Source organism: Pinus tabuliformis, chromosome 7 (assembly GCF_031772625.1).
Source record: "Pinus tabuliformis cultivar Carrire ecotype Pingquan chromosome 7, CPIR1, whole genome shotgun sequence".
Classification (NCBI taxonomy): Eukaryota; Viridiplantae; Streptophyta; class Pinopsida; order Pinales; family Pinaceae; genus Pinus; species Pinus tabuliformis.
The window spans coordinates 215015301-215037620 of NC_142293.1; the positions used below are offsets into that span (position 1 = coordinate 215015301).

General features: G+C 40.9%; 1 protein-coding gene across 2 annotated transcripts in view; it reads right to left on the reverse strand.

Annotated features, from left to right (window-relative positions):
• LOC149246610 (pterin-4-alpha-carbinolamine dehydratase 2, mitochondrial-like) overlaps positions 1–22320 on the reverse strand; it is a 207345-nt gene that overhangs the window by 77404 nt on the left and 107621 nt on the right. For both annotated transcript variants that reach the window (XM_089455723.1, XM_089455722.1), the window contains exon 4: positions 6661–6729. In XM_089455723.1, coding sequence (XP_089311849.1) covers positions 6661–6729 — 69 coding nt within the window. The remainder of the gene's footprint in view (positions 1–6660; positions 6730–22320) is intronic.

A 22320-nucleotide genomic window follows, 5' to 3' on the forward strand; every position in this document is an offset into this window, starting at 1 on the left:
TTCCTCAGTTTCTATGCTTCAAAATCATAATTAATTTGGTGTAGGTTGCTTCAGTAATTTACTTCAATGTTTCAAGAAGAAGTATGAAATAAGCTTGTAATGTAGTTTACAATCTAGGTGAAGTAGATTCAGTTGGTTGTAGTAGGATTCCTGAGATTGTTAGATCTAGGAATTTTCACAACCAGCACCAGTATCTCCTCAAGGGTAGGAGATCCAGGGAGTTCTCAGCAGACGAAGCAACAGGAATAGGAGGAGGAACTGATTGAACCTCCCACCACTAGTGGTAGCGCCAGTAGAGAAGTTTGTCATATCTTGAGTGACATAGAGGAGTTTGTCGGAGCTCCTAGGACAGACAAGAGATAGTGTAGGCAGCCTAACAAATATCAAGCCTTGGTAGCTCAGTTTACAGAACCCTCAAGCTTTCAGGTGTGGGTGGATGCCATGGTAGAAGAGTACAGTTCTATTATGACAAATGATGTCTGGGAGGTAGTGCCTAGACTAGATGACAAATTAGTTGTAGGTTCTAGATGGATCTACAAGATCAAGTATGCTGCAAATGGTAGTTTAGAGAAGTACAAGGCTAGATTCGTGGCAAAGGGGTATGCACAGAAGGAAGGGATAGACTACGAGGAGACCTTCGCCCCAATTGCTAGACATACCTCTATCAGATCAGTTATATCCCTAACAGCGTAGATGGGATTGGAGATTCACCAAATAGATGTCAAGACAACATTCTTGAACGGGATGATAGAAGAAGAGGTGTATATAGAGCAGCTCGAAGGCTTCGAAACTCATGAGAAGCACACTCATGTATGCAGGTTGAAGAAAGCCCTATACGAGCTCAAACAAGCACCCAAGGTGTGGAATGGTCGGATTGACACTTATTTGCAACAGTTGGGATTCATCAAGAGTGATGCAGATCTCAATCTCTACTATTTGATGGTGGAGAATGAGCCCCTCATTTTGGTTTTGTATGTAGATGACTTGTTTTTTACAGGGTCATCACGGCTCAAAGGATTGCAAAAGGAACTTTGAGGCAAAATTCGACATCAAGGTTATGGAGTTGATGCACTATTTTCTAGGATTGGAAGTATGGAAGAAGAATGGGGGGATCTTCCTTGGGCAAGGGAGATATGCTACAGATATTCTGAAGAGATTTAGAATGTAGGATTGCCGACCCATGACGACGCCCATGATCACCAATAGGAAGAAGATAGATCCATCACGGGACAAGGAAGCCAACCCCACCTTGTACAGATGGCTCATTGGGTTGCTCATGTATTTGATTAACACTAGGCCAGACATTTGTTTCGTTGTCAATACCCTTAGTCAGTTCACGATAGAACCAAAAAAGGTACATTGGGCAGCCGTTAGGCACATTCTTAGATATGTGCAAGGAACAATCGAATATGGGTTGAAATATACTCGAGGAGATGACATCAGATTATGCGGATTCACAGATGCAGATTACGCAGGTAGTTCAGTGGATAGGAAAAGAACCTTCGAGTACTGCTTCAATGTTGGATCAGGAATGGTTTCTTGGTGTAGCAAGAAGAAGAAGTCAATAGCACTGAGCTTAAGAGAGGCTGAATATATGGCAACCAGCATAGCTACGTGCAAAGCTATATGGCTTAGGAAGCTTCTCGTGAGTTTGTTCAGGAAGAAGATGGAAGTGACTGGTGTTTACTGTGATAATCAGAGTTGCACAAAACTCTTTGAGAATCCAATATTTCATGATAGGTTGAAACACATTGATATCAAATGTCATTTCATCAAAGACTGCATTCAGCGTGGGGCAGTCCAGCTGCAGTATGTTCCCACCAGAAATCAGGTAGCAGATATACTCAAAATCTCTAGGGAGAGCTAAGTTCATCCAATTCAAGGAACAGATAGGTATGGTGGATAACCCGTTTCAGTAACAGAAACGGATGGATTCTCAGTTGCAGTGTAGATGCAGTAGTTGATAGCAGCACAGCAGGGTCAGCAGCAGCACAGATGCAGCGCATATCAAAGTTGCGCAGTAGTTGGTGAACAGCTGTAGTCAAACATCAGCAGCGTGACAGGAGATTGTGCAGAGATAGTATGTTGTGGCAGCAGTTGCAGCACTAGAACACTTTCCTCACTAAGAGGGAGTGTTAGTTTTGTAGCATCAGATGTGTTCTAGCCACGAAATTTGGTGGAGAGGCTAGAATACAAGTGTTCTCCAAAACCCAAAAATTGTTTCCAGAAATTCGACCTAGAGACGACTTAATTAAAATAATCAATCAGTTTTTAAAGTTTCCTAAGTCTAAACTTAGAAAATATGATTAATTGAAGGGTATTAATTAAGTCATGGTGTGAATGTTCTAGAAACTCACACGGATCGACAGGGAAATGATCTGAGCCATCGATTATATTTTAATCTTGGTCGTTGGTGCTCAAACAGAAGATTATAAGAAGAAGTCGATGGGTAGATGGAGAACACACCAGTGCAGATACTCAGTTTCCCAGGCAATTCGATTTTCTCAGTGGCTGTGATTCAGCAAAGGAGGTAGAGCCAAAGGGTGAGTCGCAGTTGAGGGAGGGAGCAACAGAAGTCCAGAAGGAAGACTTTCCGGATTTTGGAAGAGGTAGAGCAAGGAAGAGCGAAGTCCACAAGAGCTCTGCGCAGAGAGTTACGCAAAGGGGATAGCGTAATCACTGAGGATCCATCTCAGACGTAGTAAATTGCTGTGGACTGTGAAAAATTCTCACAAAAATTTCTCTCAGTATTTTCTTCAGTTTAAATTATCATAAGACATCTAAAATTTTGTACTCAGATTTGTTGTTTAAGATTAATTAGAAAACCCTCATCTGTTGCACCGGTTTTCCCAATTTGGGTTAGAATATCTCAGTTTCCAGCATTTTATTTTGCGCAGTAATCTTGTTGTGAAAATTGCAGTTGTGATTTTACTCGTTGTTTGCCGTAGCAAATAAACTGCATAATTAAATTTACAGTTAGAAGAATATTTTCCAGTTGTTGCAATAGATGAAATTTTCACAATTTTGACTCTTTAAATGACAAAATTAATTTTCTTTACACGTTTCAATGTGCCCGAAGGGGTCTTCAACTTATGACAATGACTCTTTTGACTTCTTGACCTAGGACAAATCCTAGAAGCTCAATGGGTGCTTGACCTATAAAATAAAAGACCTTGAGCATGAAACCCATGCTCCAAAAACAACAATAATAATAATTTTTCTTTCATTTTACAATTTACAAGAATCAAAAGTACATTTCATATTTATGAAGACCAAACCTAGTTACAGATTTTTCAACAAGTAAGAGCAAAACTTGGTTAGCCAAGGTTGATTCAGTTGAATGGAAGTTCGATTTAGTGTTTGCATCTTTCGTTGCTACAAGTGATCTTCAAGCTACAGAATGTTCAGATTTGGGTGAACTTACTCATTCTCTTGATCTCTCATTGTACTTTGTATCTCTGTTGAACAATTGATATCTAATAAAAGAAGAATCTGGTTGGGTTTTCCCCTTGTGGGTTTTGCCCTAGTCATTGGACCTAAATTGTTTGTGTCTCATTTTGTTTTTGGTTGTCTTCAATTGTGCATTTGGTTTATGTTCTATCTATAATTGCTTAACTAATATTGTTGCAAAAAGAAGTTTTTGGAATAAGTAATTGTTACAGCATAGAACATCAGAATTTCAACAAAAAGGAAGGCTCCAAGCCACATGCCATGGTACAAGGGTAGCTATTATGAGGAAAGCCCACACCTTGTGTATATGAATGTAGGAGGGAGCAATCGTGGTACATGAGTTACCCCGGCCTTTGTTTTTCCACCCTTCTTCATTTCCCTTCTGCCTTTTAGTGATTTTTCTTCATTTTACTGCTCGAAGCTCAAGGGGATGAGAGCATGATGTGTAAGATATAGCAGTAATTACCGCCTTAATGTAGGGCGGTTCATCGCCCACTAGGGGTTGGGACATTCATGGGTCCCTTAATGATGCAAGGGGCACTCATAGGGGCCTTACGAACCAGGGTGATGGCCATAATGATAAGGGGGTAGAGCTCATGTTTGGCTTTTGCCCATGTGATAAATTTTATTGTCCCGGCCATCTTTTGCATTTTGTGGTACATTTACTATTATATGTGGCCATGTTCTGCTTATATCTTTTTTTTAGTTGCATTAACCTCTGGGGCATTGTTCCAAGCTCAACCCAAGGTATGGACAAGGGAAAGGGATGACCAACACCTTGTGAACCCAATGGACAAATGTGGACCAAGATGGGGAAAATGTGAAAAAGGTTTGTAATGTGAGGTGGGGAGTGAGATATATGGTATCAGGAAGCGAGACCATGTAACCAAAATCGGGGTTTCCCATGTAATGTCACTCCTAAAGCTAGTAGCCAATAAAGGAGATCCCACGAGACTAGGACTCAGGATTAACCACCCTAGTTAAGGTAAGGGAACAAGAGTACAATCAAAGCCCTTCCTCCTTCCAAGTCCCAGTAATCCATGTCCAAGTGTGCCCAATAAAAACAAGCATAAACACCCAAGTAGATAATGAAAAATCATACCTTTAGGATTGGATGGCCCACCTTCAAACATACGATCATGATAGATGAGCAATGGTACACAATGGTTGGCTTAGGTGGCGGATAAAAGTAGCACATCAAAGCTATCAGGTGGTTGTCAAGAGGTTGTTGGCTATCGGCTGAAGACAAAACTAGGAGAAAAATTTCTCCTATGGGGTCACCCACTAGTAGTCGGTAACAATACCCAAGCAATGGGTTTTGCACCCAAAGTTGTGGGTGTGAAACCAAGAGGAGATTTTGTTGGTTTGACCATTGTTGCAAGTGGAGCACCCTTAACGGAGCAAGGGGATCCTAAGGCAACCATGGAGGCATTGATCAAATGAAGAAAATTTATTTTTATTTATATGAGATGGGCTAATTGACATGATGTTCAAGTCGGCTTGGCTTGAAAGGTGCCCTTTGGAGGGCTAGTCGTTGCACCTAGAGAAGATATAAATAAAAGAAGAGGAGGCTCATTTGATCACACCACATCAAAGTGCAATGCATCATAGGAGAAAGACATCTAAGGAGTTGCAGGCATATAGGAGCCCATTCCAAGTGAAGGAAGAATGAAGTGGATTATCTTTTCTATTTTGGAAGAGACCAAGTTAGGCAGTTCGCTGGCCAAGTTGAGGGACTGTTTTGTGCATGTTTTGATGGTATAATCTCTATGTAAATCAGGCCGAAGTTTTTTGTCTTTTGGAAGGTAGGTCGAGCCCCCGTAGCACCAGCTACAGTTTTGGAGGGTCATGACCTGTAAGGCCTAACAGGTAGTTGGAGTAAGGTTGAGTTTATCTCAAGGGACAGCGCAGTAGTACAGTGGCTAGAAGTGGGAGTTATGCCAGTTTTGAGGTATGATATTTGACTGAGGAAACCCTGGACGCAAAGGTCTATAATCTAGGCCAAAATCTCAGTCAAGTGATGCACAGAAGTGGTGGGTTTTAACTTTTAGGGCAGCTGATTGGACATCTTAAAGGTATGTTGTGTTCTCTTTCCATGTTGGTGTATTGATAGGTGATGTAGGTCCAGTTTCGACAGATCTGAAGCAGCTTATGTACAATGTTTGGATGGTTGTTAGCAACTCTTTATAGAGCCCTAGTACAGTGGACAAAAGGCAGATTTGTCAGTGTGTGTGGGAAGTCCTGTGATGCCCTAAGGATTGCCTTTTGGGAGGAGACTAAGAGCAATCAAGAAGGCTAGTTATCAAGCCCTTGTTCTGTGATTGACAGTGGGTTGGATCAGAGAGAAGAGGGCAGCCTTGAAGCCTTAAGTCTGTCATCTTTGGAGCAGCAGAGAAACAAGAAGTGGGGAGTGTTGAAGACCCTATGTGCTGGTGTCCTTGAAGGAGAAAACGAGCAGCTAGTGGGCAAATTTGGTTGAGCCAAAGTTCAGTGACACAAAAGGAGCAGTGATCATTGATAGTGGCAGATTGTTGAGCTGGAGATGCACACTATCCGAGGAAGCAAAAGCTGTGTAATCAGCAGAAGGGAAGGCAAAGTACCCGCCAGACGTGTTCAAGGTCAGTTGTACTTTGTTCAAGGTGGATTGGTCATCATAGTTGTTGATACCAAGCCCTAGTTCTTGTCTTGTATCAGGGCTGATTGTAAGGGCCATGATCCCTGGTACAGGAGCCCTAATATTGTTGTATTAAAGATTTGTAATATAACAAGTGTTGAATTGAAAATTCTGTAATGTGTATAGTTGATTCACTATTATATATTTTCCGTTGTGCAAAGTAGAAGTGTCGTTCCATTTTTGTGTGTTTGTGTTCGTGATCTTAGACTCAAACCAGATTCTTGAATGTCATGGAAAAATCAACACATATGTATCAAGGCAAGCTCTCTGTCTCTTAAAGTATAACACCGCGGATAGAAAAGATATTTTGGGGATTAAAAATTAAAATATCATGCAAAAAACAAATGTAATTATGTCTTCTTTTGTGTGTCAATTTTCCTCTTATGATAACTTGTATCCTTTACTCAACCCTATCTTTAACAGTACAAATTTAAAAGTAAAAGTTGGCTAGAGCCTTTATTTAACCCTATCTATACAACACAAATTTAAACGTAGAGATTGGTTGAAAGCGGCATCTTAACAAACAGAATCCTTACCTATTGAATGTGTCCAGATATCTAAGCTGACATTATTCCACCTGACAAGATGAAGATCAGGATGATGACCTGAAGAAAAGTTTATGTTATTTACTAAATATGTTAGGAAATAATTCAATCATTATTACATTGCAAAACTTGCAGAACTATATAAAGTCAGCTAACTGAAACTTCTCTGAAACTCAAAATTCATGAAGCGTTGTTTTCCATAATGTACTACCGTAATTGACAACTTTACCATTTCTTTCACCTAGAATACAAACACTTGGACCATGGAACGAATTTATCTCATTCTGAATTCCATAGTAAATGCACATATAAAATTAAACATCTCTCCCATTTATTAACTTAAATTTCTTGCATAATCTGAATTCAGCCCATTTTCAGCTAATATCTACTTCCTAACTACCACTAAATCGTATCAGGATTAGACTAACGGTATCAAAGGCAAGGTTTTATATACAGTCCAGCCACAGTCACAAGTCACTAGATACATTTGAGGTACATGGAGCAAAACAAGGAAAGAAATTGATGGGCAAAAATTGTAGCACGGAACACATACATTAAGAACTCCCTTAGGTTCATAAAACGAAGCTGTTAGTCATCATATATCAAATATCAAATGAATAAATTCAAGACTCATTACGAATTTAGAATTAAACATGTGAATTTCATATGTTACTAAATCATATAAGGTTTTAATTCTTGGTCCACTATTTCATTGGAAAACTCCAAACCTCAGACCAATAGAACAATAATCTTGTGGGGTTACAACCTACAATTAATGCTTCTGTAAAGAATTTAAAACCAATCAAATCTGGGAAAATTTTATGACATGATGATCTGATCTAAAATTGTACTCACAAGTTAAACATTAAGTATGGGGGATTACGCAGTGCATTATATTAGATATCATTTTTGGGATTCAACTGCGTTAAGTAAGTCATTCAAACGTATGACCATTTCCATGAGAGGTAGTCGTAACTGACTAATTTCTCATGATTTTTTAATAGTTCACTTAGCACTCATTGCATCGGGTGATGCTCACAGGGGTGAAGAAGTGGGATTGAAACTAGTGAAATGTGGAGAACGAATCACATAGCATCAATCATCACTTCCGGGGCTTGCACCCGGTAACCAGGACTTCCCAGGAGGTCACCCATCCCAGAACTCCTCTGGCTCAAGCGCGCTTAACTGTGGAGTTTTTCCCACAATCAAGCCCACTTAGCTTGCTACCCCGGAAGTGATGATTGATGCTATGTGATTCGTTCTCCACATTTCACTAGTTTCAATCCCACTTCTTCACCCCTGTGAGCATCACCCGATGCAATGAGTGCTAAGTGAACTATTCAAAAATCATGAGAAATTAGTCAGTTACGACTACCTCTCATGGAAATGGTCATACGTTTGAATGACTTACTTAACGCAGTTGAATCCCAAAAATGATATCTAATATAATGCACTGCGTAATCCCCCATACTTAAATTCAAAAAGAGTCAAGGGATCTCTACTTGAATGGTTCATGAGGCACAATACTTGCTAAGGTTTTGCAAATGGGGTAGCAAGCTAAGTGGGCTTGATTGTGGGAAAAACTCCACAGTTAAGCGCGCTTGAGCCAGAGGAGTTCTGGGATGGGTGACCTCCTGGGAAGTCCTGGTTACCGGGTGCAAGCCCCGGAAGTGATGATTGATGCTATGTGATTCGTTCTCCACATTTCACTAGTTTCAATCCCACTTCTTCACCCCTGTGAGCATCACCCGATGCAATGAGTGCTAAGTGAACTATTCAAAAATCATGAGAAATTAGTCAGTTACGACTACCTCTCATGGAAATGGTCATACGTTTGAATGACTTACTTAACGCAGTTGAATCCCAAAAATGATATCTAAGTTAAACATTAGTAATATTTAAATAAAATAACCAAGGTATTTCTTGATGTAGAGAAAAATGGTTGCAAAGGACCGATAGAGAAGAATGTTAATAAACGAAAGCCTTAGATGCATGGCAGATAACATATCTGGGAAGGATCAATACCTTTTCCCAGCATTAGGTGACTTCACATATATTTCCCTATAATCAGAATGCTAAATCTTTGGAATGATGTCTCTTCCTTTCTAAAAACAGTAGGCATCTCCACTGATCACCTATCCCATTCCATATTATTCCTTTATGGCTAAATCTCAATCTCTGCAGTGGAAAATACTAATGATCCCATGTGAGAAGATCTATATCAAGAATATATTTACATCACATGAATCTCACCTCCGGGACAATACACATACAAGCTCAACCCCCATCTTAGACCTTTTCTGTAAGTGGAGGATGATACTAATGTTCCACATGCTATTTATGCATTCACGTCACACATGGGTTCTGATATCCTATACACTTCAATTAGCAATTTAGCAATTTTATGATTTTGATAAGTCACTGCTCCATGTTGGCCCTGACAATCATACAAGTTGAAACAGATCAGCTATCTGGAATTTTGTTAGTCACCATTTTTGAAATTTGGTTCTCATTGATGTCAACCCAAGCAACAGCCAGAAGAACACCCGCTTTCAATGACAAAAATGACAAGGAAGATCAGGGTACTTGGACTCAAGATCATCTTCATCCGATGGTCCTCGCCGAGCCGACTCCAATGGTAGGTGGCACGTCACATAACTCCTCATGGTTGAGGAGATATGTCTAGTCAAAGTTTGTACCCCAAAAATTGGTCAAGTCCCCAAAACAAGATGATAAGGGCAGATTAGTCCCAAGGCTGTGGTCCAGTGGTTAGGTGGGGAGGTTTGGTCGCCACATGTCTTGTGGTCCAATCCTGGGCAGGACTATGTACACCTGAGAGCTGCACCAGGCACGATTTCTTCAGTTGAAAAAAAAGGGGCAGATTGTGATGGGTTCATTAATGGCATTTTCAATTTAATTGTGTTAGGGAATATCCTAGCAAATTTGTAGAATATATCAAATAATATTTGAAATTCAAGTTGGCTTCCAAGGGGAATTATTTGGGCTCGAAAATATATTCAAACTTGATTTTTTATTAAGGTCAGCTTCCCTCCGTTTTTTATCAAGTCAGCCCCTTCCTAGAAGCCTCCACAACCTCTATAAAAGGGAGCTCGTTTTCCCTCCATTAGCCATGAATTCTCATGCATAAGATCTGAAATATCTCTACAAGTTTGTCTGCAGCCTTGTGGAGTCACGCCAAGCTTAAGAGGAGGCCAAGTCTGTAGAAGAATTTTGGCTTAATTTTTATGGTTTTTGGTTATGGTTCTTCGTTGGGTTCTGAGCATTCTCTGAGGCCTTTTGGCCTTTCTGGATACAAGTTCTGAGTCTGGTTCATAGCTTACTGAGTCACGAAAATTTCGGCCTCTCCCAAGCCTATTTTGTTGCACCACTGTGGCATACATCAAAGCACTTTTGTGGAGTATTTCGAACTTGATATGAAGGCTATGTTTGTTTTGATCTTGGTTTAATTGCTTCTCTTCATAGCTGAAGTCTTGTGGGAACTTCGCTCTGTCTAAGCCCTAATCCAAGTACTGAGGTCTATTCGGCCTCCTTTTCTGAGATTCTGACCAAGATTTTATGTGGTATTCTTTGCAAATTGTTGTGCTATTTGATGGCAACATTCACTGTGATTTCAGGGCAACTTTTGATGTGATTTGCTGAGGTATTTCATGGATCTTTTCAGTGAATCTACGCTGCTCTGAGGACTGATTTGTGTGTTATTTCAGCCTCTTTTCTGAAAAGAAAAAATCGTTGCCTTTCTGAGGGCTAGTTGGTGCAAATCAAGAAGACTTCATTGACCTTTTTCAGAGACCTACTCTGAACGTTTCTAAGGCAAATTTAAGTTCTTTTCTGAAGCAAATCTTGTGTAATTTCAGAGGCATATTTGCACAAGTCTGAGGCAACTTCATTGACAGTTTAACGATCCGCCTTGTTGACATCCCTAAGGTGTTTTTTCCAGCATCAATTTCGAGCTCCCTGAGACAAACTTTAAGACATATTTCAGTGAGACCTAATAACTGAGATGAATTATCTTTGAAGTTGATCTGAGTCTCTGGACTGTTTTCATCTCACTTTTGTGGCAGCTTCAATTTGATTTTTATGAATAAGTGTTTCATTGGATTATTCTTGTGTTGGACGCATTTGTGTAGCAAACCTTTATTAATTTGTGGACTATCTCAGTGTGTTTCCAGCGGTCTTTTAAGATCAAGTTTACTATAATGTTTGGGCCACAGTTGCTATAAGATCATTGATTAGTTTCAGGCTTCATTGTGAGTATAAAAGTCTCAGCATATCAGTCATTAAGAGGCTTCATTTACAGCAGTGAAAACTGTGTTAAGGGTAGAAGCATCAGTGTATTGGAATTAGAGGACAAGATAAGGGCAGAAAAGGTAAAGGTCACATCAGTATCCTTGGAAGTTAGCAGACTTAAAGGGCATCTTCAGGCACAACTGTGACACACTTGCATCAACAGATTTGAAGGCATCATCAGATACAACAGTGGTACACATTGCATCAGAAGACTTGAGGGACATGATTGTTCAGATTCAGTTACATTGGAATGCATTATAAAGTTTGTACCAATACATCTTCCAAGATCTGAAATTTGTAGCACCATCCAACCTGTCTTCTACTCTGAGACTGGGCACCATCTTGACAAGAGCTCTGAAATCTATACAAGCTTCTGAATACTGAAACCTGGGGCTGAAATCAATGGCTAATCTTTAACAAAGTTCTGATCCCATGTTGAAATTCAATGGCATGTGCAGTAGAATACAATTTTCTGATCTAATAATTACTTCTTATGCCACTGATATCATTGAATAATTAACACAGAAAATCTCAAAATGTAAATGCAGTGGAAACAATAAAGATCATAGAAAGACAGCCATGCACAGTAGACACAATAATTTTCACCTGGGAAACCCAATCTGGGAGAAAACCCAGCAATCATTTCTTGAGGAAAAATTGTATTTTCAGCAAGGTTTACTAATCAGAAATTTGTCTAGAAATCTGAGCCAACATTACAAGTCAAAACACCAGCCAAACCTGGTCAAACAGTTTTTGGTCAATGCTGGTCAAACTAGTCAAAATATCAACTCTGGTAAACGCTGTTCAAACTAGGCCTATGGTCAAACTTGGTCTGTGGTCAAATTCAACCTGTGATCAATGGCTTGCAATCAACTCACACGTGTGGCCCTACTGTCAACTCGCACGTGCAACTGTATGGACTGTGGTCAAACTCGGTTGGTCAAAACTCGGTCAAACTCGACTGATTGACCTTGATCAAAGCTCAGCAGTCAAACTTGGTCAAAGCTCAGCAGTCAAACTCGCACACATGCATCCTCCAAGAGAGAGAATGATGAAGAAAAATAAGAGAAACATATTTCTCCTTAGCTAAAATTTCTCCTCCACTAGAAAAGATGAATGAGCTTGCTATGTTGATGAGTGTCTCCTCACATGCACGTCTATTTATATAGAGCTCTAATGTTGAGTGGAGACCTGATAAGAAGCCCCTCACATAAGGAACCCCTTCACTTATTCAGCCTACATTACAACTCAACATTAGACTATAATTGTTTATTCCACTAATGGGTGAAAAAACCCATTTAAATAAATAAATCAAGCCTGCTCTATAAAAAATAGATCACTTCATCCCAGAGCAATGTGAGTACCGTGTACTGTGGGCCTATCTCCCCGAGCTAAACACCAAGGCTAATGAGAGAAAGACTTCCCTAGGCCATTCACCCCTAGCCAATCATGGCCCCATGGATGAATGTATCATTCCCCTGTTGATTTTTGGTAGCATTAGATGTGCTCTAGCCATGAAAATTAGTGGAGAGGCGAAGGCACATGAAATCTCCAAGACCCAGAAATCGTTTGGAGAAATTCCACCCAGATGAAGTGATATTAAAATAATTAATATTTTTAATGGGGTTCATAAGTCTAAACTTAGGAAAATTAAAATATTAATGTGTATTAATATAATTTGGGTGAGAAAGTTCTAAATAACGAGGATCAAACCAAATCTAATCTTAGCCGTTGATTAGGGACTTAATCTTAGTCGTTGAATCGTCAACAGGAAAAGTATAAGAGGAGGCTTGAGGGTGAGTTGGAGACACACCAAGTTGATCAGTCAATTTGGTTTTTTGGGGCAGGGTTAGCTGAGAAATCGAGTTAGTGATCTGTTGCAGCAAGGGGCAGTTCGGCAGAAGGCCGAAAATACATAGCAAAGAGGCAGAGAGAATGTCGGAGAGACAACGCAGAGGCAGCCTGGGCTGACACAGAGGCAGCCTGGGCTGACGCAAAGGCAACCTGGGCTGACATAGAGGCAGCCAGAGCTGACGCAGGCAGAGGCAACCAGCGCTAATGCAGGCAGAAGCAGAGGCTAGCAGAACTGACGCTAGGTAGAAGGAGCTACGATGTGGTGTTTCTGTGGGGTAGACTGAGAGCTGAGAGGCAAATGTAGAGCCATAGAGGGTGACGCAGTCCCTGGAGGGTGACGCAATTCCGGAAGGAAGCTTGGAGCAGCTTTCGTTGTCCAGCTAAGGAATAGTCAAAGTCACTGTGGGGCCAATCATCCGGTTGCTGATCAGCCAGAATATCTGTCTCTGGAGCAAGGTACTTCTGCCAAGGAAAATCTCTAAAGGGTGAGCCATTTCTAGCACCCTAGTTGTATTCAGAAAACTGCATAATAATAAAACCCTCATATCTGTTGCACCGGTTTTCCCGCATTGGGTTTTTCCAGGGACGATTGTCCAAAAATAACAGTGTCCCTTGTGTTGTCTCAGTTTATTTCAGTTGTTGATCTGTATATTTGTGAAGGTTGCTATTGTGTTTATTTCGATGTTTATATGATTAAATAACTTGTTAATGTAAAGAACAAGTAGGAGATAATAAACCAGAAACAGCAGTAGGGATTTCTAATGTTCAAAAATTTTCACATCCCCCCTAGTCAAATCAGCATGACCCCATGGGAGAATGTATGCCCGGTGTTGCAAACTGCAAAAACATCAACAGTTCAGTCTTAAGATTAATAAAGTGAAAAGAATATAATATGTTGATATTGATTCACCGCCCTCTCAATATCACTATGCATTTCCAACAAAGCCAACCTCATAGCTCAAAAAACATAACAAAAATACCATAAATTCCCACACATGTGGGAGAAAATCTTCCTCTAGCATGGCGTAATCCTCCAATGAGCTCTAAATGCCACAAAAAGGTGTCATGTGGGCCAATAAGTACTCCATACTCCAAGATGTAGCTCCTAGATCATGGGCATGCCTCCAAGGTGCCTCTATGCAAATGCCATCTCCATGGTGCCCAACGTCACCCTCCAAAGGGAAAGAGGGGTGATGTGGCACTCTCTCACTCAAGCATTGGGGCTCCAAAGTGATGTGCAAGCCCTCCCCTATTATCACAAGGAGGAATATCATCATTCGAGCTCTGGAACAAGTGATGCCCATCAAACAGTGTCAAAGCCAATCGAGGGGCATCCTAGGTCCACTAGGTAAATCGTCAATATATCCAACACCAAGCTTCATGGGCTAAGTGTTTCACAATCTAGGGTATCTTGGAGTGTCAAGCATCATGTGGGGTCATCAAGTAGCCCTATCCTCTACACTGGATAGGCAATGCTACATCAACAAGGTCATACTCTCTCTGCAATGGGTAAAATGGCCTCTACTATATTGTTGAGAAAGTAGGGTAATCATCTAAAGAGGCCTTTGATGCTGCAATGAAAACCACGTGACAAAACCCTCTCAAGATCAAGTGAAAATCAACAATCATTAGGTACAATAACCATGGATGCATCATAGTGGACCATACTTAATGCTAGGGGCACAATAATACTTCACACAGATCACCTTCAAGGATCTAATTATATTGAGTCCCATGAACACGTTACCTCCTTATGTTAGAACTTAGGGATGGTTAGATGGATAACCCCATTAGATGTTCCTAGCTCCCAAGGAGAAGTGATAAGTCCCAAGTTAGCCCATCAATCAATAGGTGTTTGAAAATAGTGGCAAAAGAGTGGGAATGACTACAGGGCAGGGTGCCATAGCCAAGTGCTATGTTGCGGGGGAGCGCTCCCCCCCCCCCCCCGATCCCGGTCCCAATCCGCGCTCCGTGCGGGAGGAACTCGGGAGCGCGCTCCCAAAATCGCTCCCGAAAAGGGATCGATTTCGAGAGCGCGCTCCCTAAAAGAAATTTCGCTCCCTGCCTTTTCGGGAGCGGTTTGCCTTTTTTGCAATTTTTTTTTGTAGTAATGTTCGAAATGCATTTTTTTGAAAGAAACAAATTTTTGAGTGGGGCAGCTTAATGATCAAGTCTAGGCCCTAGTATTGATATGCTATTCATGGTAATGTTAAATTCTTAAAGTAAAAGTTGTCACTTTTACTTAAATTTTTAACATTACCATGAAATGACTCAGGATGTTTGAGAGTGGTTTCGGCCTCATTGGATTTCATATGGAGAAAGTAGAATTTTAGATTTCATTCAAAATCCAGCAGACTTATCAATTTTTCAGGATTGGGGGATTGCAATGTTTCCATTGAATTTTGTCATGTATTAGGGTATGGAACTCGTATTTAATCAAGAGCACCAATCCCTCTATGTACCTTGATGTTAGTGACATTGGTTGTCGAACTCCTCTATCATGACCCTCCTAAAAATGTACGCATCACTCAAACAAAATCTTGACATGACATGCTATGTTTTTTCTATCTTATGTTAATGCTTAGAGGGTGATATTAATGACAAAGATCCCTATACAGATACAGAGGTAATGACAAAGATACCTCTGGATATTAATGCTTAGAAGGTGATATTAATGACAAAGATCTTGATTTTCCAACAAGACTAAAAAATTAGACATTTCTCGTGGTGGCAAGAGGCCCAAGCATAAGAAATAGATAATAGATTTACTTCTCTTTTCTAGTTTCTAGTAGCTTTTATAACTATTGACTCTTTCATATTTATTATGATATTTTTTTAAACAATATATGACAATTTAAGTTTGAAGTTGGCAATTATAACTCATTAGTAATGAATTATTGTTAAATTTGGACAACTAGGTCCAAACTCCATGTTCTGATGCTCAGATTAAGAGGCTAATATTTTTGTTGGATTCCTCTTTCTGAGAGGTGTAAAATCCATATAAAAATAGTCTTAATCCGATGAGCAGAACTTATATTGTGAATTTATTATTCTTAATAAATTATATGTGCAAGGTCAGCCAGTTTTGTAATGTAGGCTCACATGCCCAACAGATGTGTCACACACCCTCATTGATGGATATATATACAGGAAAAGTTGGAGAGAATTTTAACACAACTCAACTCACATCTTCCTCTCTCATCTTAGAGGGTACGCTACCTGGAGGACGAATTTCAGCCACACGTGGGAAGGACGAAGAGGACAGACCGTACGGTTTTTCTGCTAGGGTTTCGCAGAAAGTTTGACCAGCGTTGACTTTGGTCAACGCTTGGTCCAATCAAGCTGAAAATTGGTGGAAAGTTCGATTTTTGAAGGCCGTACTATCTGGCACAAAAATCGAGGTCAAAAGGTTGATCGTTTTGCTGCTGCGTTGACTTTTAACTTGCTGCCCCTGCGTTGACTTTTCAGGACAGCGTTGACTTTTTGTAGAATTGACTTGGGTTGACTCATCTACTAGTTGGAGGGATCTTGTGACACATCTGGGCTGGCTGACCAAAGGAGACTTTGCTGGTTGAAGCATCCTGTTGACCGCCGAAACGAACACACACATTTTTCTTGTTTCTGATTTGTCTTCTGTAAGATCTACTTATATGTTCTATCTGCATTTTGCTTAACTACTTGTATGATTGCTGTGAGAAAAGTGAAATTGCTCTTAGCATAGAACATCTACAAAACTTTACATGGTATCGGAGCTGAGGTGAAGACAAACTCTATCTATAGCAATCATCATCGAAATAATCATGCCCTAATCGAAGTCAATGGATGCCTTTGTGTCGCTGTACATAGAGGATTATATACGCTATCAATGATATACGTTGTAACGGAAAGATATACAGCGCAGCTGTAGAGGATATGTTTAGGCAGTAAAGGAAGCCGCAGTCATAAGGACATGAAGCTGCAGTCATGAAGAGTCAAGTCGTAGTGATGAAGAGGTATCTGCAGGCTTAAGGCTCTGGCCAAAGTGCGAAGAGGAGTATTTCTGTGTCTTTTGTTTATGATCTGATTGGCCAAGTAAGGAAGGAGGCTAGCTGAGCTTGTAAAGAGGAGTTCTGAGCATAAATGCAAGGGTTATTCTCTATGCACAGGCCGTTGAGTGATTTTGAGTTTTACAATGGGACAAAAGTCTGTTTTGAGAGGGCCGAGAGGCCCAGCAAGGAGCAGGAAGAAGGCCGCAGTACCCTTGACCATCAACGTAGGAATTAAAGAGGTTTGAAGGCTGTATAGTGGGCTGTCGTAGAAGCCACAGAAAGCCCTAACCAGGGCCGAAATTTCAGGGTCCTGTGCATTGGTCAAAATGTAGTTGTGGACAGAAATATGACGTCTATCACAGGTATGTGCTTGTCTTTTATAATGATGAATTTGCCAGATACTATGGTCCAGATTAGACAGTTTGCAATTCTGGTATAATGGGCTGTAAGAAGATGCTTGGTAAAGCTCCAAGTATAGTCCCTTGAGAAGGACAACAAGGGCTGTTAGAAGGTAGATGATTTGGAGTCTTAAAATGGATATATGGAAGAGCTTAAGGGTAGTCAAGTGGGCTTATTATCAGACCCCATCTTCTGTACGTATGACAGTGAAATATGACAATATGACAGAGTTTTTGACAGTGATCTTCTGCACTCATTGTAGTGTCACTTACTCTTACAACAGTTATGCATAGCAATGATATTGTTCTCTTGACAAATGGAGATGATATATGGAAGAGATATTTGTTCCTATGACAATAATGTTTGGACAGCGACTTTAGTGATATTTGGACAATGTTTCTTGATGTATGGAAGTGATTCTTGTATGACAGTGATTTATATGGCTGTGATGTGACAATGATATATAGGACAGCATGATGATGATGCATAGGCAGCATTATAAGATCATGAACATGAAGGGCTGCCTGATTTTGGAAATAATCATAAAGGTGTATGTAAGGGCTGAAGGAAAACATACAAGGGGACCTTTCCCTCAAGTGTCACAAAGACATCTGAGATATTGCAACTGGTCCATTCTGATCTTTCTGGTATGTTGCCTGTAACATCCCTGGGGGGATGTTCTTACTATATGACATTTACTGATGACTTCTCTCGCAAAACCTGGATATACTTCTTGAAAAAGAAGGATGAGGCTTTCATGTGGTTCCGTACCTTCAAAGCCTTGGTGGAAAATATGACCGGAAAGAAGATCAAGATTTTGAGGACTGACAATGGCACTGAATATGAGTCAAATGAGTTCAAAGACTTCTGCAGAGAAGCTGGCATTAAGAGGGAGACTACCACTGCACTCTCTCCACGTGTTTGGGTTTTGTGGACAGAGAGATCTAGAGGAGAATCCGCAGTTCTAAAGAGCCCTCATACGCTGTCCCAAGAGGCCCTTACACGCTAAGAATAGGAGCCCTAAATCTGCAGTATATTGGGCCCTAAATCTCTGTTTTATTGGGTGCAGGTAAGGGCATTTCCAGTGAAGGAAGAGGGGACGTTTAGGTCACTCCTATGACTGTTTTGGAGTGAAAATTAACCAGCAGAAAGGCCTCAATAAAGGAGACAAAATTCTGGGTTGATTTGAATATTATGTGCGGGCTGGAAACTCTGTTTCAGCAGGCCGTGGGTACAGGAAGCCACCTGTGGTAGGCCGCAGGCCCTTACCCCACTGAAAAGGCATTGCGTGGGACTGTTTTGGGGCTAGATTGAGCCCTAATCAACAGCGTGGATGCAGAGGACTTATACAAGGGTAGCACGTAGTTTTTGAAGACTGTTTGGTGACTTGGTTAAGGGCTGTTGCAGCATATGGATGCCCTAACCAGTCACAATTAGGAGCAGCAGCGAAAACAGATTGGAACAACAATTTATGCCTTGTGTTGGGTCAAGGAATTTGATCAGTTTTGGATCAGATGGTTGGGCAACCTGTGGGAGCAAATTTGGAGGCTTGATTGGGTGATCGTAAGCCTCAATTAGTGCAGATCTGACTGTGTTGTAGTGTTGCAACGTGATGATGCAAAGGCAGCATGGGTAGCATGCAGCGTGATGATGCATAGACAGCAAAGAAGATATGAATCTCCACTAGGAGTATATTACAATGAAAAGACCAGATCTGTCATTCTTGTTGATTTGGGGTAGCAATGTGATGCTGTATAATGAGAGCAACATTACAGTCATTGAGGTGCAGATCCATGATGATTGAGAATTGACTATGACGATATATTTGCACCTGTGGCTCGATATACCACCATCCGATCCATCATAACCCTTGCTGTTACGCAAGGATGAAGTCTTCATCAGATGGATGTCAAGACCGCTTTTCTGCTTGGTGCTATAAAGGAAGAGGTGTATGTAGAACAACCTCTGGGATTTGAAGTTCAAGATCGAGACACTTATGTCTGCAGGTTAAAGAAAGCCCTCTATGGGTTAAAGCAAGCACCCAGAGCTTGGTATGAGAGGATGGATAGTTACTTGATGAAGCTGGGCTTCACTCGAAGCAATGCTGATCCAAACCTTTACTTTAAGGTTGTGGAAGGAAAGCCTCTCATTCTAGTGTTGTATGTGGACGACCTCTTCCTGACAGGTGGTGACCCTCTCATTCATCAATGTAAGAGGGAGCTTGCTGCTGAGTTCGAGATGAAAGACCTAGGACTGATGCACTATTTCCTAGGCCTAGAGGTCTGGCAGAGACCTTGAGAGATTTTCCTTTCTCAAGGAAAGTATATTGTGAAGCTTCTGGAAAGATTTGGGATGGTGGACTGTAAGTCCGTGTCGACACCAATGGAACTCAACTTTAAGAAGTTGAGTGGCAGCACTGCAGGGCCTATCTTGGCCAATCCTACTGAGTATCGTCAACTCATAGGAGCTTTGATGTTCTTAGTGAACACCCGTCCGGACATATGTTTTGCAGTGAATACTTTGAGCCAACAGATGGTTGAGCCTCATCATTTTCACTGGGTTGGTGCCAAGAATCTTTTGAGATATCTTCAGGGCACGATAAACCATGGGCTGAGATACACTGCCGGGAGTGTGATACTCCGGGATATACTGATGCCGATTGGGCTGGCAGTGTGGTGGATCGTAAGAGCACATCTGGATGCTGTTTCAATCTTGGTTCTGCTTCGATCTCATGGATGAGCAGGAAGCAGAAGTCGGTGGCTTTGAGCACCGCGGAGGCCGAATACATTGCTGCTAGTATGGCCTGTTGTGAAGCAGTTTGGTTGAGGAAGCTCTTTAGTGAGCTGTTCCAACATGTGCTAGATACCACTGTAATACTCTGTGATAATCAGAGTGGGATTCGTATGACTAAGAATCCTGTGTTCCACGACCGATCCAAGCATATTGATATCAGGTACCACTTTATCCGGGATATGGTACAGCGAGGCGCCGTAAGGCTCGATCATATAGGAACTGATGAGCAGGTCGCGGATATTCTCACTAAGCCCCTGGGGAAGGTCAAGTTCCTAACCTTCCGTGAGAGTCTTGGTGTCGTGGAAAGACCCTATGATGTGGGTCCTGTTGGACAATGAGCTCTGGGAGCTCTGGGGGGCTTTGGGGATAGCTTCTCGAAGCTATAAGCACTCATAATGCTTCTGCCCCACCCTTGTGATTATTGAGCTGGTTCGCCACTCATTTAATCTGTGCCCCGTATGCATCCTACCCATTGAGTTCAGGGCTCATGGGAAGTACCTCTCATTTGGCCAATGAGGTGTGGAAAAGCTAGAGACTATTAGCAAAGACTGATGGACGCATCAGAGATTGCCGTACTCTCTATCTAGGATGGCATGGTCCAACCTCTTGATCTGGGATCAAGATTTGTGAGGTCTGGGACCTCTGGACTGATTATGTCAGTCGGGGAATGATGTCTTTGTGACTGACCCACTTCTGTTCTGAAATAAAGAAGCCAGCAAAGCAAGTTTCGGCGGGATGACTCACGATGTTGATTGCACTAATAAATGGAGTTCTCCCTAGTTGAGAGGGAGTGTTAAATTTGGACAACTAGGTCCAAACTCCATGTTCTAATGCTCAGATTAAGAGGCTAATATTTTTGTTGGATTCCTCTTTCTGAGAGGTGTAAAATCCATATAAAAATAGTCTTAATCCGATGAGCAGAACTTATATTATGAATTTATTATTCTTAATAAATTATATGTGCAAGGTCAGCTAGTTTTGTAATGTAGGCTCACATGCCCAACAGATGTGTCACACACCCTCATTGATGGATATATATACAGGAAAAGTTGGAGAGAATTTTAACACAACTCAACTCACATCTTCCTCTCTCATCTTAGAGGGTACGCTACCTGGAGGACGAATTTCAGCCACGCGTGGGAAGGACGAAGAGGACAGACCGTATGGTTTCTGCTAGGGTTTCTGCTGCTAGGGTTTCGCAGAAAGTTTGACCAGCGTTGACTTTGGTCAACGCTTGGTCCAATCAAGCTGAAAATTGGTGGAAAGTTCGATTTTTGAAGGCCGTACTATCTGGCACAAAAATCGAGGTCAAAGGGTTGACCGTTTTGCTGCTGCGTTGACTTTTAGCTTGCTGCCCCTGCGTTGACTTTTCAGGACAGCGTTGACTTTTTGTAGAATTGACTTGGGTTTACTCATCTACTAGTTGGAGGGATCTTGTGACACATCTAGGCTGGCTGACCAAAGGAGACTTTGCTGGTTGAAGCATCCTGTTGACCGCCGAAACGAACACACACATTTTTCTTGTTTCTGATTTGTCTTCTGTAAGATCTGCTTATATGTTCTATCTGCATTTTGCTTAACTACTTGTATGATTGCTGTGAGAAAAGTGAAATTGCTCTTAGCATAGAACATCTACAAAACTTTACAATTATGAATATGATGCTTCATGAAAGTTGAAATTTGTTTCATTTCATTTCATTTTATAACATTTCATTTCATGTTAGATATTATTTGTTGTAATGGTTACACTTAGCTTACAAGGACAACTTTGGTGATCAATGATGATAAATGTTATATATTGAATTTTGAAAGCTTGAAACTTTAAGATTGATGAATCATGAGACTCAATATGTTGTATGTTACTATGTTACTAACTTGTGGACATGGTTGATGAAGATTATAACTTCTAGATGATTGTTGTTATATGGTTCAATCTATGCTTTTTTTGTTTTTTTATATCTAATTCATTATTCTACATGTTTTTGTTGACATATATGTATCAAAATATAAAAAATATATATATTATATAAAAAACGCTCCGGGATTCGCTCCCAAACCAGGAGCTTCTGAAAATGTCGCTCCCGCTCCCAAGTAACATTGGCCAAGTGACTAGCCAATGGTAGTCCAACATCCTGAGAGTATAGATGTAAGGAGAGCACAATCGTGGAGGCATGAATTACCCCTTTCCTTGGACTGTTTTTTCACCTCTAGTGCACCTTTTACTTCTTTATGATTTGCTTTGATTCGAGTGTGTTGTTTCCTTGCACAT